We start from the raw sequence: 19,888 nt of genomic DNA, 5'->3' as shown, positions 1-19,888 counted from the left end.
AAAAAAAATCCCTGTGTGGGGCGAACTCGGGACTATTACATTGCTGTCACTACAACGGCTCAGTTAGGGAAGCGTAATTTTACAAATATAACTCTTCTGTAGACAAAGAAAAAAACGATAAATCCAAGATGGCTGCCTGTCGGCCATGTTGTTTATCCGATCAGTCTCAAAAGTTGCCCTACACAGCTAAGGACCAAGGGGAACCTGCATATACAATTTGAGAAAGATCCCTTTGGTCCTTCTTAAGAAATACCGATAACAAGAATTGTTTACGGACGGACGACGGACGACGGACGGACGACGGACCACGGACGCAGGGTGATTTGAATAGCCCACCATCAGATGATGGTGGGCTAAAAAGCAGCCATTTTGACTCCAATGCGTAAGTGTGTGACGTCATGTACTTGTCCTAAGCGTGACATCATAATTAAAACAATTGAAAGTTACAACCAATCACAGGGCTGGTAGGTCATCTTTCATGGGTTAATACGCAAACAAATATGCATTGGTATATTCACTGGATAACACAGCGCATTATGTGATAAAAAGATAAGGGTATTACTATAAAAAAAAGAGTACAGGTATGCAACGCCGCCAATGTAAACAATCACAAAAGTTGCAAAAATCGGAACAAATAAACGGATTACACTCTACCTATTGTTATTTATCGATGCCGCGAACATTATTAGACCCTCGATTAGCATGAATCGTCACTCAGCGTTTTTAATCAGTTCTATTTCAGCTAAAACTGCCCGAGATAAAGTGTCTGCCATCTTTTTGCATGTCCGGGGTGAATATTTTATGTAATTAATTTTCCATTTATAACACAGACAATAAAAAACAATCACCGTCTCATGTGAATTCTTTGAATTTTTATATATATTCTGTCATGAAAATATTTCAAATGCTGTTAATGTTTAATGTTTTATCTGTTTACAAAACGGTTAAAAGTCAGGAAAAGACAACTCTTAACGATATACACTATGCGATATATAAAAGTAATTTTACCAAAATATTCACCCTGGACCTGTAAAAAATCGCCGACATACACCCCCGACCAATTTATACTCCACCTGGGTTGTTGGAGGTGTGTGTTAACCACTCGAGCAATCCGCCTAAAAAAATATCCTTACAGGCGAAGAAATAATATGAAAAGAAAAAATCTAAACGAGTCTTAAGTACTTTCATCTTGTGAAATAGATCCTTCAGACTTGTTTATTTGAAGTAGATATGATGACGTCATAAACTGCGTACCTCCCATAGCGATATCACAGCAATATAAATACATAATGATGGTCTTAAGGTAAAGAGTACTATTCATTTAATGATTTAGAATTACTATTAATATTACTATTTATGAATTAAAAAAATCCCTGTGCGGGGCGAACTCGGGGCCATTACATTACTGTCACTACAACGGCTCAATTAGGGAAGCGTAATTTTACAAATATAACTCTTCTGTAGACAAAGAAAAAACGATAAAAAACACAACTCTTCTGCAATAGACGAAGAAAAAACGATAAAAAACACTGATCGGAACTCGCGTATGTACATCCTTTCAAATGCAGAAGTACTCTCTACCTCTACCAAACAGTACTGTTCAAACAGGGTCTAAGAAGTCTGATGAATTAAGCTTCCTTAGCCTAACGTTTGATTACGTCTGCTTTGTTCATTTGATAAATAGGAAATATTTTAAATTTGGCATCAGCACAAGCGTGTATGTGTAAATTAACTGTTTATAAAAATCGTAAGCTGTCGTATTTGCTGTCTATGTACAGTCCTTCTTGTTCGTAGCTCACCGTCCGTTTGACCGATATAAAATTCAGAACTATTGTTACAAATCATTGCGTAAATTACATTACTAGACTTACAATTCATATGTTTTTTAACCTTAAAGTTAAAACCATTTGTATACGCCCGTCGAAGACGGGGACGTATTATGTTATCACGTGAGCGGGCGGGAGGGCGAACGATGTTCGCTCGATATCTCGAGTAATTATGAACGGATTAACTTCAAACTTCACAACAAGGTTTTTATGGATTTGCCGAAACAGTGTCCGCTCGATATCTCGGGTAATTATTAACGGATTAAATTCAAACTTCACAACAAGGTTAATTACCATGAAAGCTCGGACAATTTCGATAACCGCCATTATCCGACCATAATTTCTGGAGTTATGCCCCTTTATGGATTTGCCGAAACAGTGTCCGCTCGATATCTCGGGTAATTATTAACGGATTAAATTCAAACTTCACAACAAGGTTAATTACCGTAGAAGCTTGGACAAGTTTGATAACCATTATTATATGACCGTAATTATTGGAGTTATTCCCCTTGATTTCATAAATGCGATGCATGCGTTCCATGATGTTGTATTGCACTCATTGATCTACCAGTTATGTTGAATTATTTCTCTTTTAATATCAATTACTCACAAATACTTCATATATTTCAATCATACAAACAACTGCTCATTCAATGTGTGACGGGCGTATTATATACCGCTCGCGGTAACCTTGTTGAACTTAACACCACTTCCTTCTATAATAAGGTTACAAGTACCACGACGAGGTGGATTATATTTTGATACACAAGCATTTAGATGATTACTTTCAAACCTTGATCTAGTTAGAATACGTTTAAGATTTTTAGCTCACCTGGCCCGAAGGGCCAAGTGAGCTTATCCCATGGTGCAGCGTCCGGCGTCTGTCGTCCGGCGTCCGTCAACTTTTTCCTTTAAAATGCTACTTGTCCTGAATGGCTCAGAGGATTTTGACCAAATTTGGTCAGGAGCATCATTGGCCAAAGGGTTCTCAGTTTTGTATAAACGGAGAGTATAACCCCCCCTGGGGGCAGAGGGGCGGGGCCAAATAGGGGGAAAATAGGTAAATCTTTAAAAATCTTCTTCTTCTCAACCAATAGAAGGATTTTGACCAAATTTGTCCTAGAGCATCTTTGGACAAAGGAGACTCAAGTTTGTATAAACGGAGGGTGTGGCCTCTTTGGGGGCAGAGGGGCGGGGCCAAATAGGGGAAGTAGAGGATTTTTTCTCTCCTACTATACAAGTGAAGGGATTTAAACCAAATGCAGTCTGAAGCTTGGTCAGGAGCATCATTGGCCAAAGGGTTCTCAGTTTTGTATAAACGGACGGTATAGCCCCCCCTCGGGGCAGAGGGGCGGGGCTAAATAAGGGGAAAAAAGGTAAATCTTTAAAAATGTTCTTCTTCTCAACCAATTGAAGGATTTTGACCAAATTTGTCCTAGAGCATCTTTGGACAAAGAAGACTCAAGTTTGTATAAACGGAGGGTGTGGCCCCTCTGGGGGCGGAGGGGCGGGGCCCAATAGGGGAAATAGAGGATTTTTTTTCTCCTGCTATACAAGTGAAGGGATTTTAACCAAATGCAGTCTGAAGCATGATTAGGGACAAAAGAATCAATTTTGTATAAACTGAGGTGTGTGGGCCTCCTTCTAAGGGCAGATGGGTGGGGCCCATTAGGGGAAATAGAGGAAAACATCAAATATCCTTCTCCTTTTGTACCGATGAAGGGATTTTGACCAAATTTGGTCTGGAGCATCATTGGCCAAAGGGTTCTCAGTTTTGTATGAACGGAGGGTATGGTCCCCCTGGGGGCAGAGGGACGGGGCCAAATAGGGGAAAATAGGTAAATCTTTAAAAATCTTCTCCTCAACCAATTGAAGGATTTTGACCAAATTTGTCCTAGAGCATCTTTGGACAAAGGAGACTCAAGTTTGTATAAACGGAGGGTGTGGGCCTTCTGGCGGCATAGGAGCGGGGCCCAATAGGGGAAATAGAGGATTTTTTTTCTCCTACTATACAAGTGAAGGGATTTAAACCAAATGCAGTCTGAAGCATGCTTAGGGAGAAAAGAATCAATTTTGTTTAAACTGAGGTGTGTGGATTCCCCTTCTTTGGGGCAGATTAGTGGGGCCCATTAGGGGAACTGGGAAAACATTAAAGATCCTTCTCCTTCTGTACCGTTGAAGGGATTTTAACCTAACCAAACTTGTTTTAGAGAATCTTTGGGCAAAGGGAATTGAATATTTATAAATGGAAGATGCAACTTTGTTACTTGTACTCCTTTGATAAACCTGAATGGTACTCAGCAGGTTTTAAATTGAAAAATAAAATACCAGGTGAGCTATTAAGGCCCCTGGGCCTCTTGTTAAGTTGTCTTTTGCTGTTTATTAACCCATTCACCCCTGACATTTCATAATGAACTATTCCAACCTTTGAATCGGAAGAGTTCAAATGTGTCTTCAGGGGTGAATGAGTAAAAGCAATACTTTTACCTTTTTCAACAATACTCTCAGGATATCCTTGAGATTTCAAACATGTAGTAAGTTCATCAAGCCTTTTCTTCATTGAAATTTTATTACTCACTATAGTAATGATACACGATGCTAATTAAAAGGAATAATCATTTTAACATGTTTAGAATGGTTTGAGTAAAAACTCAGATGATTATGAGAATCTGTATGTTTCGTATATAAATCAGTAAAAACAGTTATGTCTTTCAAAATGACAAGCACAATATGAGATGACGATGATGATGATGATGATGATGATGATGATGCTGATGACACAATGAGGATGAGGAGGATTACTGAGTGTAAAGATGGTGATGTCATTTTATTTTTATGAAATTTTTATGACATGATGATAATGTTGATGGTGAGTGTCATTATGGCAGCATGAGAATGACTGAGTGTAATGATGATGATGCCATTCTATTGTATGTTGATGATGATGAATGTTGTGATGGTGAGTTTAAATAATGGTGAAGGTGGTGGGTGTTATGTTGAACCACGAATAGTTTTAATTGTGTGTGTGTGTGTGTATATATATGTCATGTTAATGTATTCAAGGATCAATCAAATATATATAGTGAGGTGTATGTTTATATCTTACTAATAAATTAACATTTCTGTGTAAACATATCTGGATTTAACAAACCAACACAAACTTTCTCCAATACCATGGACTAGTCTCTACTATCAAACGCCTTTTAAGAAAATATGATTTCCTGATACAAAGACCTTCCCAGCCTATTATACCTCTCCTGTTTGATATATTTTTAAGAGTAAATTGATAATTGCATCCATGTGGTGAGCTTTAGCAAAAAAATGTCTTCTTTTATAACACAATTGAACTGGACTGCATGGACTGAAAACGCGACTGCATCGTCATAGTAAGATTCACCAGATATGTTTTAAAGCTCTTTAAGCATCTGAGCGTATAGATGTCATTCAGACTTCTTGCAAACTACAGCCATAACAACCTCATTAAAAAGAAAATATTTGACAATTATCATATTAGATCTTATTTTCGCCACTTTAAGTTAAAACATTCTATTGATGTGACAAGAGCGTATTTTTGTGTGTATGATAAATTTGAGAACATGAAAGTCATAGTAAGATTCACCAGATATGTTTTAAATCTCTTTAAACATCGAAGCATATAGATGTCATTCAGATTTCTTACAAATTACAGCCATAACAACCACATTAAGAAAACAATATTTGACAATTACCATATTAGATCTTATTTTCGTCTATTTAAGTTAAAACATGTTTTTGAGGCAACAAGAGTGTATTTTTATGTATGATAAATTTGAGAAAATGAAAGACTGTTTACTTTCAAAACCTCCATGTAGATTTAAGTTTATGGCGCCTCATAGATCAAAACGTATACTGATATTACAAAATATTTGAATGCCTATGATGGATTTGAACATAAGTTGAGTGCTGTAATCAACATGCATGCACTATAGATACAACACAGATCATTCCTATGTAGTAGGTTAATAACTATAAGCTCTCCTGAACCAAATTTCCCTACATAATTGGTAAAATCTTAGTTTTACACTAAAAGGAGAGGGATATTCAAAATACACAGCAAGACTACAGGTATTCGAACTCTTGGCTCTCTAGCAGCTACCTTGTCACCGGCGAACAACCCAGTTCAATTTTGCTACATTCTTCCCTAGCTTCCTCACTGAAGTCTTAAATCGACCCCGAACACTCACGGGACTTGACCTCTACCACCTTCTTTGGGTCTATTTATTTGGGCACAAAATGCACTGCCAGACTGGGATTCGAATCCAGAACGCTCTGAAATCTACTAATAGCACCGACTGAGCTACCTGGTGGCAGGCAAATAACCCAGTCCAGTTCCACTTGTCTACATAAGTATGGTTAAGGAAATATATAAAATATAAAAATAGTTTTCTGGTAATGCATAGAAGATTAGTTACGTGTTAAATTAGTTTTAAAAATCTGTACACTGGTAAAGATATAACTTCAGTTAATAAGTACATGTCCACCTTAAAAAGCTCAGTCTGCCTGTCATGACAAAACACTTTGTCATTAAAATGACAAGCTGCTTTTACAATAAATGGCATCAAACTGTTTCATATGAAGTTCATGGGAATGTGGTACCTCACATCCTAAATAAGGTCACTGTGACCTCAATTTGACCTTTGACCTTAAACTTGATTACTGAAATAATTGTTTTCAGACAATATGCTAGCTGCTGTTTCATAAATGGGCATCAAACATTTTATATAGGTACATCATGGGAAGGCGATGTGTCGCATCCTTAAACAAAGTCACTGTTGCCTCAATTTGACCTTCACCTCCCGTACTAAAATAATGAGTTTTAGAACATTTCTCATTATCTCAGCCACTGTTTCATGAATGGGCATCAAACTTTGTGTCTAGGTCCATAATCAGGCGGTGTGTGGCATCCAAAAAGCAAGGTCACTGTGACCTCAATTTCACCTTTGACCTTGAACTCGATTACTGAAATAATGGTTTCCAGAGCATAGGTCGACGACTGTTTGATGAATTGCTTTCACACCTTTTATATAGAAACATCATAGGATGTCGGCATGTTCATCCTAAAACGAGGACTTTGGATGACCTTGATATGAAGTACCGAAATAAAGGTTTCAGTGAAGCGTATCTCAGCTGTTGTAAAAAGGTCAATTTGTCTTTTGACCTTTGACCTCAATTTCAAATACTGATTGAGATATTTAACCTTTGTTTGTTGGCCATGGAAAGACATTTACTGCACTAGTACTAGTGAAACTATGATTGATTGTGGTCCTGCTGACCAATTTGATATTTATAACATGTTAACAGTAGAAATACTAACGCTATACAATACAATTGCTGGGCATGAAAAGTTTACACATATGCTACCACAATGGTTCCAGGGTGCAGCCCCTGAACCTTGGGATTAAGGCGTGCATCATGAAAAAGAAATAGTTGAAATTGCAACTCCATAACCATACCTGACCTGATACTCAAGTCCTTAAAAAGAGATGCTTCTTTCCTGACAATTATATTCCATTTCAATGCGATTATATATATATTTGAAGATAATGTAACATTATTGACAAAGGAAAACCTAAACCTGTCTACCTATTTTCTATATTTGCATTTATTTTCATAATTAAATCTGTGTATTCCTTTGTTTGCTGTTGCAGACATGAACAATATTATATATGTTATGTCTCGGTTAGCTTGTAATAATGATAATAATAAAAATAATAAACGTTATTCATTGAGGATTAAAAATCTGATTAATTAGCGCAGGGCTAATCTCTCTCAGGGTCCTTATCTCCTGCTGTTGTCTTTGCATGGTGTATCCTTATCTCCTGCTAATGTCTTTGTAAGTTTGTTTTGTTGTCTCCTTATTTCACGCTTTTTGTCTTTGTTTTGCTGTTTCCAAAATGCCTGCTATTGTCTTTGTTTCGGTGTCTCTTCATTTCCTTTTGTTGTCATTATTTTGGTGTCTCCTCTCATCCTGTTGTCTTTGTTTTGTTGTCTCCTAATCTTCTGCTGTTGTCTTTGTTTTGTTGTCTCCTTATCTCCTGCTGTTGACTTTGTTTTGTTGTCTCCTAATCTCCTGCTGTTGTCTTTGTTTTGTTGTCTCCTTATCTCCTGCTGTTGTCTTTGTTTTGTTGTCTCCTTATCTCCTGCTGTTGTCTTTGTTTTGTTGTCTCCTTATCTCCTGCTGTTGTCTTTGTTTTGTTGTCTCCTTATCTCCTGCTGTTGTCTTTGTTTTGTTGTCTCCTTATCTCCTGCTGTTGTCTTTGTTTTGTTGTCTCCTTATCTCCTGCTGTTGTCTTTGTTTTGTTGTCTCCTTATCTCCTGCTGTTGTCTTTGTTTTGTTGTCTCCTTATCTCCTGCTGTTGTCTTTGTTTTGTTGTCTCCTTATCTCCTGCTGTTGTCTTTGTTTTGTTGTCTCCTTATCTCCTGCTGTTGTCTTTGTTTTGTTGTCTCCTTATCTCCTGCTGTTGTCTTTGTTTTGTTGTCTCCTAATCTTCTGCTGTTGTCTTTGTTTTGTTGTCTCCTTATCTTCTGCTGTTGTCTTTGTTTTGTTGTCTCCTTATCTCCTTCTGTTGTCTTTGTTTTGTTGTCTCCTTATCTTCTGCTGTTGTCTTTGTTTTGTTGTCTCCTTATCTCCTGCTGTTGTTTTTTGTATCAACTTTGAGCGAAATTTTCTCCTCGTGTTTTGAAAAATTATCAATTTTGTTTTTTAGTATGCAATGATCTAGCGTGTTTGAATTCCCTTATATTAAAATGCGTATACATTACAAAGTCTTTTCGAGACAAACATCAAAATGACACATCAAATATCACTACAAGATATTTAACTCACCTGTATCAAAAGACAGTTAAGGATTCCGATACTACAATAGACGAAGTAACCGACCACACCTCCGAGACCAGCTGTCCAGTACACGGCCGTGTTAAACAGGGTCGGTATGACCAGTAGTAGGGGTAGTTCACTTGTTAGTTTGGACAGATAGAAGATGGACAGACTGTAGGCTCCAACTGTTCTCTCCTTCCAGACAACATCTCTATCAGCGGAGTCTGTAACAACAATAAAAGTCGACAAGTTATTGTATTACAGCGATTAAAATCTTCCTGAGTAAATTAAGTTATGATGAGATAGATAATACTATATAAGTTAAAAAATAACCAGTGCTGCTAGACAGGAATGACATAAGGTGACGTTGTTTTGGAATATCATGGGGTATGCATAGAAAATAACAAAAGTTTTATGCTAGATATAGCCGATTGATAAGAACCAATAGCTTATAACACATGCAAATATGTATTTGCTTCATCAGCACCAGATTATGTGACAAACACCAGGGGAACTGATTGTAGTCACTGACAGAAGGAAGAAATATCATATAATAGAGACATATGTTTATACTAACGGGACTTAATGCGTCTATTAAATTTGTGAAAATAATGTAAGCTGAAAGAAACAAATGCTTTCATTGGTACTATTTCGAAATACTCTACCAAAAGCAATTGCATGATAACTGTAATGCTTAGAGTTATATCCGAGTTAATTCCTTTAAAAATATCAACTTTATTTAATTTTAAAATAATAATGAAATAAGTTATCTCCACTTATATTAATCACTCTTGTTGGCCCGGATGTTATAGCCCGGATGTTATAGCTCGGGTTTAATGCGGGAAGAAACTGGCGAAGCCGATGAAAACCCATGTGGACGGGGAGTTGGCCCTATATGTATTTTTTCACGTCCGATTCGTTAATCGTACTCGGCCGCTTTGATGAAAGGGAAGTTCGTTATCCGCTGCGCCACTCGACCATAGCTCTATATTTTAATAAGAAGATATCCTTAAAATCTAACCGATATGAAATGTAATGAGTTAAATATAGTTTTTCATTAAGCATGTCAGTAAACGAGCCTGTTAGAGATGTGTTACTGTAGATGTAAAAGTGTGGGAACAAATAACGTTAGGTCAACAAAATATTACTTACGGCTAGCATGATACGGTCAACAAAATATAACTTACGGCTAGTATGATACGGTCAACAAAATATAACGTACGGCTAGCATGATAAGGTTAACAAAATATTACTTACGGCTAGCATGATGCGGTCAACAAATATTACTTACGGCTAGCATGCTAAGGTCAACAAATGTTACTTACGGCTAGCATGGTACGGTCAACAAAACATTACTTACGGCTAGCATGATACGGTCAACAAAATATAACTTACGGCTAGTATGATACGGTCAACAAAATTTAACGTACGACTAGCATGATAAGGTGAACAAAATGTTACTTACGGCTAGCATAATACGGTCAACAAAATGCTATTTACGGCTAGCATGATAAGGTCAACAAAATGTTACTTACGGCTAGCTTGATAAGGTCAACAAAATGTTACTGACAGCTAGCATGATACGGTCAACAAAATGCTAATTACGGCAAGCATGATACGGTCAACAAAGTGCTACTCACGGCTAGCATGATACGGTTAACAAAATGCTACTTACGGCTAGCATGATAAGGTCAACAAAATATTACTTACGACTAGCATGATACGGTCAACAAAATATAACTTACGGCTAGCATGACAAGGTCAACAAAATATAACATACGCTAGCATGACAAGGTCAACAAAATATAACATACGCAAGCATGATAAGGTCAACAAAATAAAACGTACGGCTAGCATGATACGGTCAACAAAATGCTATTTACGGCTAGCATGATACGGTCAACAAAATTTACTTACGGCTATTATGATACGGTCAACACAATATTACTTATGGCTAGCATGATACGGTCAACAAATATTATTTAGGGCTAGCATGCTTCGGTAAACAAATATTTCTTACGGCTAGCATGATACGGTCAACAAAATATAACGTACGGCTAGCATGATAAGGTGAACAAAATGTTACTTACGGCTAGCATAATACGGTCAACAAAATGCTTTTTACGGCTAGCATGATAAGGTCAACAAAATGTTACTTACGGCTAGCTTGATAAGGTTAACAAAATGTTACTGACAGCTAGCATGATACGGTCAACAAAATGCTACTCACGGCTAGCATGATACGGTTAACAAAATGCTACTTACGGCTAGCATGATAAGGTCACCAAAATATTACTTACGACTAGCATGATACGGTCAACAAAATATAACTTAATGCTAGCATGACAAGGTCAACAAAATATAACATACGCTAGCATGATAAGGTCAACAAAATATAACTTACGGCAAGCATGATAAGGTTAACAAAATGAAACGTACGGCTAGCATGATACGGTCAACAAAATATAACATACGCTAGCATGATAAGGTCAACAAAATATAACTTACGGCAAGCATGATAAGGTTAACAAAATAAAACGTACGGCTAGCATGATACAGTCAACAAAATATTACTTACGGCTAGCATGATACGGTCAACAAAATTTCCTTACGGCTATTATGATAAGGTCAACAAAATGCTATTTACGGCTAGCATAATACGGTCAACAAAATGCTATGTACGGCTAGCATGATAAGGTGGAGAAAATATAACTTACGCCAAGCATGATAAGGTCACCAAAATATAACTTACGGCTATCATGATAAGGTGAACAAAATGTTACTTACGGCTAGCATCTTACGGCTAATATGATGAGGTCAACAAAATATTACTTACGTCTAGCATGATGAGGTCCACAAAATATTACGTACGGCTAGCATGATAAGGTCAACCAAATTTACTTACGGCTAGTACGATCCGGTCAACAAAATATTACTTAAGGCTAGCATGATACGGTCAACAAAATTTACTTACGGCTATTATGATACGGTCAACACAATATTACTTACGGCTAGCATGATAAGGTCAACAAAATATTACTTACGGCTAGCATGATACGGTCAACAAAATGCTATTTACGGCTAGCATGATACGGTCAACAAAATTTACTTACGGCTATTATGATACGGTCAACAAAATATAACGTACGGCTAGCATGATAAGGTGAACAAAATGTTACTTACGGCTAGCATCTTACGGCTACCATGATGAGGTCAACAAAATATTACTTACGGTTAGCATGATGAGGTCAACAAAATATTACTTACGGCTACCATGATAAGGTCAACAAAATATTACTTACGGCTATCATGATAAGAATAACAAAATATTACTTACGGTTAGCATGATGAGGTCAACAAAATATTACTTACGGCTAGCATGATAAGGTCAACAAAATATTACTCACGGCTAGCATGATAAGATTAACAACATATTACTTACGGCTATGATGATAAGATTAACAAAATATTACTTCCGGTTAGCATGATAAGGTCAACAAAATATAACTTACGGCTAGCATGATACGGTCAACAAATATTACTTACGGCTAGGATGATACGGTCAACAAAATGCTACTTACGGCTAGCATGATAAGGTCAACAAAATGCTACTTACGGCTAGCATGCGAAGGTAAACAAAATATTACTTACGGCTAGCATGATAAGGTTAACAAAATATTACTTACAACTCAGTATCGTTGAAACAGTGATTTGAAACTCCCAATGCAGAAGAGAAATGCAAACCTATAAATAAAAAATGTTAGGGTGACATATATTATAGGACGATGGTTTTAGTGGACTGCCTCAGTAGACATATTGATACTATACTGAAATTAGCGATAGATCCCCGGTGTATTTTGATTCATGTCCTACCAAGAGCTAAGGTCATTTAGGGACGTAGGAGACGTCACAAACTAGACAAATCTAGAAATGGTTTTCCCGTAAGAATTTCTTGTTCTCATCGTTAACGATAATTGATTCATCTGTAATAATATTTGTTTAGTGCTTAGATCGAATGAATAAAGTTTCTTTCATTCATGTTACAGCAGTAACTGTTTTTTGATGCTTCCGCTTAGGGTCAAACTCGGGACCACCGGTGTACAAGCCTGGTGCTCTATTGATTGCGCTACCGATATATTGTCCCCAGTCTTGTCGAACGGGAAAGGGTTAGTCCCCAGGGTGACATACTCCCTCTCAAGGATAGAACAGCTATGCCTTTTTTGTCGTTATTTCCTGGGGCCCAACGTTGTGCATCAATGTAAAGACGTTTTAATGACACCCTAGTTGAGTCGGTAGGAAGCGGCTAGAGTTTTTACCAGGGTGACATAATTGTGTGTGTGTTTGTATCCTAGAACTTGCCCATGGGGAGCTTGTTTTGTGTCTTGTCGGTTTATTGCATTCTTAATCGTATTAATGTCAATGCAAACTGTTAATTTTATTAATCATATTTGCAAACGTACTTGAGAAAATCGATCTTGGATTTTACCTAGTATTAAATCATGCTGTGTATTACATCTTTGTCAACCAAATTTGTTAAAATGATGAATTCATAGATTTATTCGGGAAATGAAATGGACTTCACATGTTAGCAGATAATGTATTTAGTTTACATACCAGTCCCATCTTATCTCGTAATGTCTTTTCGCTGTTTTCAATTTGGAAGTACACCATTCCAAATATGACAGCCAACAAGATAGCATGTATGACGTCATATTTTTGGAATATTCTTCCTTTCGCTTGCTTATAGGATCTCCAGTTCAACATCTTTAACTGGTTCCAGGACGATGTTAGCCAGCGAGCTGTCTCCCTCTCCTCCAGAGCTAAGACTGTGATACCAAGATGATAGTATGTACTCGCGAATCACGTTAAGAGCATGTTCAACAAGAGTTTGTTTTAAAGGAATATTAATTTTGAATTCATGATAAGATAGTTATTTAAACTATTAGATTGCCCAGTCAGAAATTTGGAAAATGCTTTCTTGTATATTGAAATATGATATCTTACCGAACGCCCCAGTTGTCTTGTCCGTGTCACTCCTAGAGGCTGTACTATTGTCCTGGCATTGATGCTGTGGATAGCCAATTGGCACAGTCTGGGCATTGCTAATAACGAGAACATAAAAAAGACATTGAAAACCGTTAAAGTTCAATGGTTCAAAGCTCCTTGTACAATATTTTTTTATTTGTGAGGTGTACGTCTTGCCAGTAATAAGTATACTGCAGGACTTGCAGTTTTTATTCCAACATTTGGAAATATCAATAAAAACTCTGACGTGTATTAAACCTTAAACAAATCGACCAGATCGATTTTATAAGGTTTTACATATCAAAGTGTTTATAAAAATACCTCAAACGAAGCTTTGAAATAAAGAATTCCTTTGAATGTCCCTGAGGATAACCCGTGCGGCACCTAGCCTTCAAATAATCATTGTTCAAAAAGAATATAAAATTATTCCGTAGCGCCGAATAAATTTAGATTAGCACTAAAAGCATAAATGTGTTTAATGTAAACAAATAGGGTCAATCTGAGTTTCTGGGGCTATTCTGTCTTTGCGTATTGCAGAGTTATCTTCTCTTGTGAGCATGTAATGATTGTTACGTCATTGGTTTGTGAGAGTTACGACATCATTTTTTGTGAAAACGGCGTAATGTTCTCACACAAACCAATGACGTAACAATTAATACCTGCTCACAAGAGAAGATAGCTCTGCAATACGCAAAGACGGAATACCAAAGCAAAATATAGAAATGAGTCTCTGGCAGTTCTTCCTAAGATATTTATTAATTTGAATACTATTATCCAGATAATAGCAGGTTTACCAACGCACAATGTGTTTTACCTGAGCTCCTTGCTTCGGGTCTTTATTGTATTGATGGTAAGTTCATCTGAATCTAACAGTCCTACTGAAAAGCCAATTATGTAACTTTTTAATATAAAGGCATACTGAAAGTTTTAAAAATTTCCAAGCATGGTATAAGGGTTCTTTTATCTCTTGTCATTAAAATAATAATTCAAGCAGAAATGTATTTGCATGACTGATTGATACAATGTGCATGTTTCACCGAAGTGGTTCGTAGTCTCAGACAATAGTGATAGCACTAGTGATACAATCCATCTAATAGCGATGCTTCGCCTCGACTTTTAACAAACTTACACAAGTAGTCAGCAGGATTAAACCGCGAATTATACGGGAATCCGAGGCAAGTGAAGTGAGGGATAGCTGAGGGAGCAGGACCACAGTACACCGACTGTAAATAAAAATCGATTTCGTAGCCTTAACAATAAGTATATATATAAAATAATAAAGTATTATAAATGAGTATATTTCTTATCTAATACAATCAATTACTCAAAAAAGGTGTGTAGCAATTTCGGAAAGTCTTGTTTTTATTATATTATTTGGAAAGTAATTGTCGTCAACACATACAGAGCTACCTGTTTTCCTACCTCTTTCAACCATAATAAACAAAATAAAGTTAATATTTAAGTATCAAACCTGCCCCTCCACCAGCAGCAGTAACGAGGAGAACATGTGGAAGATTTTACTGGAGGGCTGGTGAATGGTGACCACTATAGTCTTGTTGTACTCCGTGGCGTAGTTCTTCAGTTGTACCATCAGACTGTGTGCAGTACTCGAGTCTAAACCGGACGTTGGCTCCTATTAAGACGAGAACCCTTTTATTTGTTCTAAACATGGAGCGAGTATAATCAAGGCTGATAACATAACGATACCTGTTATGTATCTCTATATTTGCAGTCATTATATATACTATAAACTTTTTAATCATTTTTAGCTATTAAAAAGAAAGTTTTCTTCAGACAATTGTGACATCATTTACATAATGACGTCATTATCATTGAACATTTTCTAAATAAAATGCATATCCAATATGACGACATTTCGTTAAATAAGGAAGTTAATCATTATGATTGATGTTACAAATTATATTCAGGGACAAAGTTAAACAAAATAAATAATGGAAAAACATTATTCATCAAAGTAATGCTGGTTTGTATTGCAGTGGATGGCTGACAAATTCATAAATTACAACTTTTAAGCGAATCGGTCATCTAAAGCCACTCACATCTACGAGGAATATGTCCGGATCTGTCAACAACTCACACGCTATGTGCGTCCTTTTCCTCTCCCCTCCTGATAACCCCCTCTGGAATATGTCTCCAATTACTTAAAGCACAGAAACAGAGGCTTCATAGTTAAAAATGTCGACTTGGTTCTCATATTCTGAATAATAACACTGACCCGGAAGAATTAAAGACGTAGCATTTAGTTAAAGGATGTTTACTCTGTCATACTAACCTTAATTTTCAAAATATTCAATATATTTGTTTGCATTATAGATTCATCGTAAACTTGTGGAAGCGACAACAGTATTTGTCATTAGAATACAGTGTGATCATCTATAATAACAACACGGCGAGCTTTATTAGTGGGACATACATGTGTTGTATCAGTATACCTGTATTGAGACAGTGCTGAAGTTTAAGAGCTGTGACAATCTTTTGTATTTGATCCAACTTCTCCTGCTTAGGAATTCTGTCCGACACTCGTACCATGGCTGTAAACTAAAAAGATTGCAATAACAAGAGAGTACATTAATACATGATTATAAATTAAACACAAAGGGGCAAACCGGTGCCGAATCACAAACGGATTATGTCAGCAAGGACAATGAGAATATAGAAAGGCAACAACACCTACACACAAGTTTTCTGGGCGAGTACAGCGTAGGCCTGCTCTGGTAAGCACATTACCAATCATTTAATATAGAAGTACAGTCACACAAAAAGACACCAAATACTCACTCGAATAACAATTTGCTGTGGGAGGAAGTTTAACTGTCTAAAATCAGAATCGAACAAATGTTTTTATCGTCTGAACGGCACACTCAGATAATGGTATCTAAAAAATGGCTTTCGAATTATCTAATCAACTTTTTCTTGATGTACATATAATCATTTATACATTATTTTATTTTATCACCTAAAATAACAAAAGTGTTTGCATTTTGTCTAAAAACATAGGTACAATAATAATGTAGGAAGCCACATTTCTTGCAGTGTATAGACCATGAACATATTATTTGTTCTAATTGAATAGAAAGTGTGCTACCTGCAGATTTAACAAGTTAAAAAATTAACAAAACACATGCAACAATACATTTAACTAATCACTAGATTATATTTATTTAAGTGGCATTATCATGACACGTACATAAAGTGTTTCCCACAACGTCAGGTTGGAAAGGAATACATCGTCCTGCATCACGTAACCAAGACGACGGCGCTGTTGCTTGTTAAATGGTGATCCATTAAGAGTTATGTCCCCGGAAATAATATTGACTTTTCCGGCCAGAGAATGAAGAAGAGTTGTCTTCCCTGAACCTGTAGCATTAATTAAATAATGTACAAATAATAAAATCATAAAGTAAACATGGAAACAATAAAAATGGGTTTCACAGTCAACACGACAACAAATCAACAAGAGACAAATAAAACAACAGAAAAACACCATGAACAACCCCCATGAAAACAGGTTAAATATCATCATCCTATGACTTCTGGTAATTCAGAAGAAGTTGTTTAAAGGTTCTACACATATTTGACCCTGTGACCTTCATCCCAGCATGTTACTAGCCAAATATCATCCCACTAGGCCTCTTGGTTATTCAGAAGAAGTTGTTTAAAGGTTTTACACCTATTTGACCCCTCTGACCTTGAATAGCTGCCAAGGTCATTCATTTGAACAAACCTGGTAACTCTTCATCCCAGCATGCTACTGACAAAATATCATCATCTTAAACCGTTTGGTAATTAAGAAATAGTTGTTAAAAGGTTTTAAACATATTTGTCCCCTGTGACCTTGAATATCTGTCAAGATCATTAATTTGAACAAACTTGGTAGCCCTTAATTCCAGCATGCTACTGACTAAATATCATCATCCTAGACCGTTCGGTTATTCACAAGAAGTTGTGTAAAGGTTTTAAAAATATTTGTCCCCTGTGACCTTGACTAAAAATCAAGGTCATTCATTTGAACAAACTTGGTAGTCTTTCATCCCAGCATGCTACTAGCCAAATATCATTACCATAGACCACTTGGTTATTCAGAAAAAGTTCTTTTAATGTTTTACACATATTTGACCCCTGTGACATTGAATATCAGTCAAGGTCATTCATTTGCACAAACTTGGTAGCCCTTCATTCCAGCATACTACTGGCCAAATATCATTACCTTAGACCTCTTGGTTATTCAAAAGAAGTTGTTTAAACGTTTTATACATATTTAACCCCGGTGACCCTAAATATAAATCAAATTCATTTATTTGAACGAACTTGGTAGCCTTTCATCCAAGCATGTCCCTGACCAAATATCATCACCCTCGGCCTTCTGGTTTTTCAGAAAAAGTTGTTGAAAGAATTTATTATATTTGACCTCTGTTACCATGAATATGGACAAAGGTCATTCATTTCAACAAACTTGGTAGCCATTTATCCAAGCATGCTACTGACAGAATATCACCATCCTAGGCCGTTCGGTTATTCAGAGGAAGTTGTGTAAAGGTTTTAAACATATTTGACCCCTGTGACCTTGAATATAAATCAAGGTAATTCGTTTGAACAAAGTTGGTAGCCCATCCCAGCATATTACTGATCAAATATCATTACCCTAGACCTCTTGGTTATTTAAAAGAAGTTGTTTAAAGATTTTAAACATATTTGACCCCTGTGACCTGGAATATAAGTCAAGGTCATTCAATTGAACAAATTTGGTAACCCTTCATCCCAGCATTTCCCTGGCCAAATAACATCACTCTGGGCCTTCTGGTTATTCAGAAGAAGATGATGAAATAATTTATTATATTTGACCTCTGTGACCTTTAAAATGGGCAAAGGTCATTCATTTGAACAAACTTGGTAGCCCTTCATCCCAGTATAATACTGTCCAAATATCCTTACCCTAGACCTCTTGGCTTTTCAGAAAAAAAGTTGTTTAAAGATTTTAAACATATTTGACCCCTGTGACATTGAATATAAATCAAGGTAATTCGTTTGAACAAAGTTGGTAGCCCATCCCAGCATATTACTGACCAAATATCATTACCCTAGACCTCTTGGTTATTCAGAAGAAGTTGTTTAAAGATTTTAAACATATTTGATCCCTGTGACCTTAAATATAAGTCAAGGTCATTCATTTGAACAAACTTGGTAGCCCTTTATCCCAGCATGTTACTATCCAAATATCATCACCCTGGGCATTTTGGTTATTCAGAAGAAGTTGTTTAAATTTTTTTCACATATTTGACCCCTGTGACCTTGAATATAGGTAAAAGTCATTTATTTGAACAAGCTTGGTAGCCCTTCATCCTAGTTTGCTTCTGACCAAATATCATCACCCTAGGCTCATTGAGAAAAAGTTGTTTAAAGTAAAATATTGACGCCGGTTATTACTTTACTATGTACGAAATTGACGGAATACAAAGAGAATGCTTGGAGTGAAGCAAAACTGTTATTTTATCTCTGTAGGGCATATACAGTGCAAGAGATCGCTATCGATCGGCCAATTATTTACCTATTGCAATCAATGCACTTCAATACTAATACATATTATTACTATTTCATAGTTTTGTTAATTACCGCTCGGTCCCATCACAGCCAACATGGCTCCACTTCTTGCTGATCCGGATACATCTTTTAATATTTCTGTAGACTTTATTTGAACACACAAATCAGAAAACACAAGTTCTGAGCACTGTTGAGTGGTAGACAGGTCTGGGCACTGTTGAGTAGTTGTCAGCTCTGAGCACTGTTGAGTGGTTGTCGGTTCTGAGTACTGTTTAGTAGTTGTCGGTTCTGAGCACTGTTGAGTGGTTGTCAGTTCTGAGCACTGTTGAATAGTTGTCGGTTTTGAGCACTGATGAGTAGTTGTCGGTTCTGAGCACTGTTGAGTAGTTGTCGGTTCTGAGCACTGTTGAGTGGTTGTCGGTTCTGAGCACTGTTGAGTAGTTGTCGGTTTTGAGCACTGTTGAGTAGTTGTCGGTTCTGAGCACTGTTTAGTAGTTGTCGGTTCTGAGCACTGTTGAATAGTTGTCGGTTCTGAGCACTGTTGAGTAGTTGTCAGCTCTGAGCACTGTTGAGTGGTTGTCGGTTCTGAGCACTGTTGAGTAGTTGTCGGTTCTGAGCACTG

At 36.8% G+C, this 19,888-nt stretch overlaps 1 protein-coding gene across 1 annotated transcript in view; it reads right to left on the bottom strand.

The window, feature by feature from the left end:
- Window positions 1-19,888, bottom strand: part of LOC110442740 (ABC transporter G family member 14-like) — a 31,938-nt gene that overhangs the window by 5,853 nt on the left and 6,197 nt on the right. The window contains exons 2-12 of the mRNA XM_021486488.1: window positions 19,339-19,885; window positions 16,916-17,085; window positions 16,161-16,266; window positions 15,768-15,868; window positions 15,179-15,340; window positions 14,837-14,930; window positions 14,522-14,585; window positions 13,687-13,784; window positions 13,297-13,508; window positions 12,369-12,426; window positions 8,692-8,906 (exon numbers count right to left, since the gene is read on the bottom strand). Coding sequence (XP_021342163.1) covers window positions 8,692-8,906; window positions 12,369-12,426; window positions 13,297-13,508; window positions 13,687-13,784; window positions 14,522-14,585; window positions 14,837-14,930; window positions 15,179-15,340; window positions 15,768-15,868; window positions 16,161-16,266; window positions 16,916-17,085; window positions 19,339-19,885 — 1,827 coding nt within the window. The remainder of the gene's footprint in view (window positions 1-8,691; window positions 8,907-12,368; window positions 12,427-13,296; window positions 13,509-13,686; window positions 13,785-14,521; window positions 14,586-14,836; window positions 14,931-15,178; window positions 15,341-15,767; window positions 15,869-16,160; window positions 16,267-16,915; window positions 17,086-19,338; window positions 19,886-19,888) is intronic.

This window comes from Mizuhopecten yessoensis, unplaced genomic scaffold (assembly GCF_002113885.1).
Source record: "Mizuhopecten yessoensis strain PY_sf001 unplaced genomic scaffold, ASM211388v2 scaffold716295, whole genome shotgun sequence".
Taxonomy (NCBI): Eukaryota; Metazoa; Mollusca; class Bivalvia; order Pectinida; family Pectinidae; genus Mizuhopecten; species Mizuhopecten yessoensis.
The sequence above is the reverse complement of the archived record's forward strand: the minus strand, read 5'-3'. Positions and strand labels throughout refer to the sequence as shown.